Here is an 8,334-nt window from a genome sequence, read left to right on the forward strand (position 1 = left end):
GGAAAATTTAAAAAAAAAAAAACCAATCCCAACTTAAACTCGCACGTTATCCAAATTAAAATTTTTTTTAATACGCGACAGGCACCAACTCTCACGTTTTTAAAAACTTTTCCAGTTTTTTTACATTCCAGTTTTTTTTTAGCGGATTTTTTCAAATAATAATAATAATAATAATAATAATAATATTGATAATCCCTTTTTTTTCTTAACCGAAAAAAAAAATTTCGAACGTTTTCTTTTTTCTTTTAATGTACAAATAATAATAAAAACTCGTTTCTTATATACTAAAAATATATCGTAAATTTTTTTTTTTTTTTTTTTTCATACAAAAATTATTCGTATTTATTTTTTATCTTTTTTCATTCATTCATTCATTCATTCATTTATTTATTTATCTATCTATCTATCTATCGGAATAATTATCTACTTTACTTACTATTTATTTATGTACATAATTATGTATTTTTATATATATATATATGTATAAAATCAATAAAACAATAAAGGGTTTAAAAGCATGTGTGTATATAAAACGTTATACAAAAATACAAACGACAAAGAAAAAAAAAAGGAACAAACAAATTTTCTTCCCTACAATTTTTATAAATAATAATAATAATAATAATAGTAATAATTTACTTATTAAATAAAAATAATAATAATGATGATAACTTTTAATAATAATTATAATAATAATACTAACGCGAGACAAATTTAATTTAATTTTTCTTTTTTTTTGGAAAATTTAAAGGTATAAAAAAAATAAAATAAATGATTGTAAAATCACAATGATGATGATAATAATAATAATTGGTATTTATATTATCATTATCATCATCATTATTATTATCGTTACAATAATTTTGATAAAAAGAAAATTTTCACAATCGAGCTTTTTTCTCATATTATTATTATTTATTATTATTATTTTCATTATCATCATCGTTATCATTATCATCACAATTTTGATTTATATATATATATATATTTATATACAGAAGTCAGCAGTCGGCGGCCATTATGGTTTTAATTATTATTGTTATTATTATAATTATTTATAAATTTTTTTTTTTACATTTAAATTTTAAAAAGACCGCAACGAGAGACTAAATACTACAGAGGAGATCATTTGAAAACTGTCATAAGAGCAGATGCCGAAAGTTTGGCATCCGCCGAAATTATTATTATCATTTTTTTTGTTTTTTTTTTTTCGTTTTTTTTTTGTTTTTTTTTTTTTTTTAAATTATTTTTTTTTCAATAACATTACAAGCTAATAATAATAATAATATAATAATAATAATAATAATATTTTATTAATTCATTCATTTACTTATCGATTTTCTGAGAGATAAAAAAAAGAAAAAAATTTTTTTTTATTAATACTTATTATTAAATTTGTTTTTTCGTTTGTGACTTTATTATTATTATCATTATTATTTTTTTTTTCTTATTACAACGAATGGCAACGTTAAATTCACGTGTGAATGATTGACTAAAAAAAAAAGTCATTATTATTATTATTTGAATAATTTTTTTTTCGTTCGGCACACCCACCACACACTCGCACACATTCAAAAAAAAAAAAACCTTTTTTGAGCCTCGACCTTTCCCCCTAAATCCCCCCCACCCCCCGGGAATCGAAATATACAAAAAAAAAAATCAGTCTTTATTTTAATAATTATTCGAAAAAAAAAAATTTTTCTTTTTTAAGGCCCTCAATTAATTTTTAATTATGATTGTTTTTATGCTTTCGCTTAATTATCATTATTATCATTATTAATAATTAATTAAGATTTAATTTTTTAAAACTTTTTTTTTTATTTATTGTTTTTGTCTCTAACAAAATTCGAGAACAACGACAACTGTAATAATAATAATAATAACAATTATTATTATGATTTAATTTTAATTAGTCTTATTGCAAAATTTTTGTATTATTCACTCACGCACACGCACGCACACACATGCGAACATATACGCATAAGTATATGCACATTGCACGTATTAAAATAAATAAATATAATATTACAATGAATATTGTCTCTCGTACAAACGGATATTAACAATAATAATAATAATAATCATAATGATGATGATTGTAAAGATCGCATAAGTGAGAAAACCAAGAAGACAAAAAAAATTAATTAATTAATAAATTTACGGTGAGCAACGTTTATTGCTTTTTTTCTTTTATCTTTATCATTATTATTATTATTATTAATATTATCATTATTATAACCGAATCGTATAAGAGCCATAAGTGTATATATAAAAAAAAAAAAAAAAACACCCCCTCGCCGTGTAAAAATTACAAAGTCACAAACAAAGTTACAAAGTTAATAAAAGTCTATATTATAATAATGCAGCACAATAAATATACATTACTTATGTTACATAATGTTTCAATCGGAAAAAAAAATTAAAATAATAATAATAGTAATAATAATAATAATAATAATTAAAGAAACACTTAATAAATTATTATTTGTTTTTTTTTTATAAACTAAAAATAAATATATACGTTTGTGAAAAAATTACTTAAAAAAAATAATAATAATAATAATGAAAATTACACACAAGAACAAAAAACAAACAAAATAAGAAAATAAAATTAAAAAAAATTAAAATAATAATAATAATAATAATAATAATAATAAAAACTTTGTAATTATTAATTATTACTATTATCATTATCATATTACCGGTAAGTAAATAAAATAAAATAAAATAAAAATATAAAATGGCGGTTATTTATTTTATTTTACAAAAAGAAAAAAAAAAAAAACAAAAAAAATTTTTTAATTAATAATTATTATTATTATTTTTGCACCGCCATTTTTAAACAAAATCAAATCCGTTAATAATAATATATATATATATATATTTAAACTGAGATCATATTGAATTATAAAAAAAAATTGGTTTTTAATTCTTTGGAACACATTTTTTTTTTAAATATATATTATTACCACATAATTTTTCTTACTATTATAATAATATATATATTATTATTATTATTATTATATATATATTTTTTTTGATTATTTCTTTATATATAATAAATTGTATATTTAAAACAAAACTCAACAAAATGAAAAAAAAAAGAAAAGAAAAAAGAAAAAAAAATGAAAACTATAATGACAAACTAATTGTGACGTCATCATATGTACATTGTAAAATAATAATAATAATAATAATAATAATAATAATAATAATAATAATAATGATAAGAAAAAATTATCATATATATGTATTATCAATTCACTTTAACTTAATTACACAACTAACGGCAGTTATTACGATAATAATAAAAATAATAATAACAACACAAGAGCAAAAAGAAAAAATGATGATGATGATAATGATGATGATAATGATGACGATGACGTTGACAATAAATAATGAACAGAACAGAAAAAAAAAAAAACAAAATAATGGACCCCATTTAATTCGGACATTATTTATTCGATCGTTAATATTTATAAGGCGCGAGGGCAAGCCACAATATCAGGCACCAATAAACCAATTATTATTTATCCTTATCAGTCCAGTGGTCCATTTATCACGTTATATAATAATAATAATAATGAGTTCATCTGGCTCGTGATAATATTCCCCATCCGACGATTAGTGCCACCGTGGTCCATACGGAACCTCCCAAAGGCGGACAAAATATTGACAAAAGACTCGCGTCTTTTGTATCGTTTTTCATATTATTATTATTATTATTAGTAGTAGTAGTAGTATTAGTATTATTATTACTATTACTAATATTATTATTATTATTTTTTGTTTTTTTATCTTCTTCCTGAAAATAAAAATAAAAATCAAAAAATCAAATAAAATCGCGATGATAACAATGATTATAATCAAAACAGAGAGAGAGAGAGAGAGAGAGGGAAAAAAAATGGTGCGTATGAGTACGTGTGAGAGAGAGGGTCGTAAACAAATTAAATATATATATGTGCATTACTTACTAGTCGTCTATAGGGGATGAACACCAACAATAACAACAACAACAACTAAAACAAAATCTTCTGCAAAAACTATTGGCAAAAGCTAATTGGCACCGATTCGAGCAGATTTTAGCATGCAAAGATATCGTCCCGATCAATTTTTTTATCTAGAAAAACATGGAACAGGAATTGTTTTTTTTTTGTAATTGTTAATGAACCTGATAAACAAATTTTTTTTTATATATTCGAAATATATCGAAAACATTTATTTGTCTTGACTACTTAACAACTTACGACTAAAACAACTACAAACTAACGACTTATAATTTTTTTTTGTTTTTGTTTTGTTTTGTTTGTAAACAATCTCTTAGTAAAAATCAAATGAAAAAGTCTTATTATATTATCATTAATTTTATTTTCAAGTCTTCTGCTTTAAAAACTAAAATTATTAAAATTAACTACAAAAAAAAAAAGAAAAGGAAAATTTTTTTTTTTTTACAATAACTCGTCAATCGAACTTTTCTTTCTGTAATTCTAAATCTAATTCTATTTTTTAACAGTAATAATAACGATAATAATAATAATATAAAAGTATAATGAATGGCGAACCAAAAGGATTGTTTAACACATCGATCGAACCCACATAATCTTAAAACGACGGTTAAACCGTTAATTAAAAGTACTTAAAACCTTAATTAATTATTATTATTATTATTAATACGTGATTCATTTATGCACAAATTTGAATCTTAACTTTCATTATCATTATTACCATTACTATTGTTATCATTTTAACGTCATTGCATAATTTTATTTAAAAAAAAACCATGCAATTAAAATAGTTCAAAGATGCCATGCAAAAAAAAACCAATCAATTGTTTTTCAAAAAATCAAGTCAGAGAGAGAGAGAGAGAGAGAGATAAAGTGTTGTTATCACCAACCTGATCGAGCCTGTTTGTTGCCATCAATTGATCGGCGACTCTTTTCAAATCTGCTCCGACCCTTGCCCAATTTTGTGCTTGAGCTCTTGATTCGGTTCGTCGTTCAATTTGTATCATCGTTCTATCTCTATCTTTCTGCACTCCCCGTCCTTCTTCTTCTTCGCCTTCTTCCTGACGTTCTCGTTGGTGTTGCTGATGCTGGTTACGGGGGTGGTGGCGGTGTTGGTGTGAGTGGTGATGATGGTAGTGTTGGTTTTGCCTTTGCTGAATTTGCAACTGATTGTGATGATGAATGTTATGATGATTTATTAAATGTGAATAATTTTGCGACGACGTCGACGACGACGATGATTCCAAAACTAAATCGGGAAGTGGTAAACTAGATTGATGAACGATGTCTTCGGGAGAAACCCTTGTCGCTTCTTCCGGTTCGCTCGCTGTCGATTCGAATAAATCATCAGCGTTTCTTTCTTCGCTCGAAACGTGTCGATCTGTTTAAAAAAAAATAAAAATAAAAATAAAAAACAATGTCACGTGAAATATCTTTTCTTAATTACACTTGGCATGTTTTTTTTTTTTTGGGAAGGAATGCGAAACAGGTGAAAAATGTTTCCAGATGTGGAATCCAATATAATTTTCTGGCATATTCAAATATTTATCCACATATTTTCATATATATAAATATATATATAAATGCATCTGCTTCGAATTAACGAATAATAATAACAATGATAATAATAATAATGTTAAATACGTAGAAATCACATAATAAACATGTGTCAAAAAAAAAAAAAAACAGATGTTAAACAAGTTAAAAATAAAAGTTAGTTTTTAATGACCTGCCTCAACGAACAACGGTTACAAAATAGCCTTCAATTTACAAACTATATTACTCGCATAACACGAAAGTATTGAAAAAAAAAAAAAAAACTTTTCGACTGGAGCGCCGTTTTCGTTTGCCTAGACCGGAGACTCCAGTATCGCGACGTGCCGGACATGCGACGACGACGACGACCAACTTCTTATAAAGGTCTTGACTTTTTTTTCTTTTCTTTTTTTTTACATTTTTTTTTTTTCGAATCCATATAAACAATACCTTCTCTCAGCTGATCGTGAAGGAGAGTGAGAGAGAGAGAGAGAGAAAAAGAGAAAAAAATATACGTTTGTCGCATTTTATCTCGCCTACGACGCCATCATTTAAAATGATTAACATCACACATCTAACGGTTATATACGACGATAACATTTTTTTTTTTATTTACTACCACTCACAAAAAAAAAAGTTAATAACGACGACGAAGACGACGACGACGAAAAAAAAAATTAAACAAAACGCATTCGTACGATTAGAAATAATAATAATAATAATGATAATAATAATAATAAATTAAAGCCGAATTCGAGACTCGAAAAAAAAAAAAGAAAAAAAAAATTAAATTTTTAACACACGGATTCTCACGTGTCACGTTCAATGTCTTTGACCCGTCGTCATTGCAATTAATTGCGCAATATAATAAACGCAAAAAAAAAAAAAACAAATGAACGTACGAGGGATCGTCAATAAAATAATAATAATAATAATAATAATCTAGTTTTCGAAAATAATTATTAATAACGTAATAATAATAATAATGAAATATCCTATCATCGCACGTATCATAAAATTAAAAAATAAAATAATATAAAAAAATTAATTTTTTTTTTGTTTTGGACGAATTTTTTCTATTTTTTTTTTTTTTTTTTTTTTTCGAAAAAAATTGTCATACTTATTTCAAGAAAATCATCATTATCATTAGTATTATTATTATTATGTATAATCACGCTGAATTTTCACGACCGCGAAAAATCGTATTTAATACGAAAAAAATTTTAATCACGGATAATATAAATATTCGTAAATTACGGAAAATTTTTTTAACTTTATTCCAAGACACTTTTAAAATTCGCGCGAATAAATATAAAAAAAAAGCCCGGGAAATTTTAATTTTCTTCAAACAGGAAATAAAATTTTTTTAAAGAAAAAAAATCGTTTAATCGGAAATAAAAAACGACAATAACAAAAAATGATTAACGACTTTTTTTGTCTTTTTTTTTTTTGTAACAAACGATTCCAGATAAAATATTACAAAATTTGTTTTTGTTTTTTTTTTTTTTTTTTGGTAATTCGACAAACGAAATAGACAATAATAATAATAATAATGATACGACAACGACGACAACAACAACAACTACGAAAACAAACAAATTCGAATTTGTTTTTCGTCGTCGTCGTCGTCGTCGTGTTTTTCTTTTCTCTCTTTCGAGAGGTTTTTTATTTTTTTGGGACAAAATTTTTTACGTTATTATTATCATCATCATTACTTACGTCTAACGGTTTGTTGTGCTGGAGAATTTGACGGTGACGACGATGATGATGATGACGAAGATGACGGCGGTGACGACGCCGACGCCGCTTCTCGTCTCCTCAACATTAACACTTGTCTTAGAGTAATCAAAAGTTGTTCTAATAAAAAATCTAATGATCTGTAACTGTCTTCGGCATCTTCTGAATTTAAAATTATCGGAACCGCCATTTTTGTTATTTTTATTTTTTTAAATAAGGACACAAAATCTTTTCACCCTTTTTTTCTCTCTCTTTCTCGCGAAATAATTAAAATTCACACAAATAAAAAAAATTTCTGTTTTTTTATTAAAAAAAAAAAAAATGTTTCTTTTTTTTTATTTAAAATAAATAAATCCGATGGCACTGAAAAATTATTTAAATAACCACCACAATTTATTCGTCGTCACATTATTTTTATCCATAATAATAATAATAATATTATTCATACAAAACATTAGAAAAAGATTTTTTAAGAAAAACATTAAAAAAACATTATTAATAAATAACCGCAGTCTTTTATTAATTTTAAATAATAATAAAAAAAAAAACAAAATCACACTTTATTATTATTATTATTTTAAAAAATGTTTTTTTGTTTTGTCCGTTAGAAATTTTTTTTCTCTTTTCACGCCCACGAAAAATTTCCGTTACGAAAAAAAATTCGCGGTTTTAAAATTATTATATTTCGACGATAAACAAAATTTAGAGCGTTATTATTTATTAATTTTTTTTTTTTTTTAAATTTTAACGAACTTTTATTTTTTGTTTCGAAACTTTTCAGCGTTAAAGTAAATAAATATATATTTCGATTTCGCGCGGCGTTTAGAATACATAAAAAAAAAAAAAAGAAAATTTTCACCGACCGTTTCGTTTGAATTTTCGTTTAACTCTGACGTAACTGTTTCTGTTTTGAAAAAAACAAGTAGTCTGGAATATGGGAGAGACCCGATCATCCACGAACTCTTGGCTAGCTTTACGTTCGTTGTTCGTTCTAAACGGAAATTTTAAATTTCTTTTTTTTTTTTTTTTTTTTTTTCGAAACTTTATATTCACA

The 8,334-nt window shown here is 24.4% G+C and overlaps 1 protein-coding gene across 1 annotated transcript; it reads right to left on the reverse strand.

Annotated features, from left to right (window-relative positions):
- Window positions 1-3,592: 3,592 nt before the first annotated feature.
- On the reverse strand, window positions 3,593-7,470 carry Phum_PHUM169410 (uncharacterized protein; the record flags this gene model as incomplete). Its single annotated transcript, XM_002424973.1, has 6 exons — window positions 3,593-3,808; window positions 4,134-4,174; window positions 4,274-4,386; window positions 4,596-4,638; window positions 4,894-5,388; window positions 7,263-7,470. 6 exons carry the CDS (start codon window positions 7,468-7,470, stop codon window positions 3,593-3,595), a joined length of 1,116 nt encoding a protein of 371 aa, XP_002425018.1.
- Between the last annotated feature and the right edge of the window lie 864 nt (window positions 7,471-8,334).

Source organism: Pediculus humanus, genomic scaffold, assembly GCF_000006295.1.
Source record: "Pediculus humanus corporis 1103172107516 genomic scaffold, whole genome shotgun sequence".
Classification (NCBI taxonomy): domain Eukaryota; kingdom Metazoa; phylum Arthropoda; class Insecta; order Psocodea; family Pediculidae; genus Pediculus; species Pediculus humanus.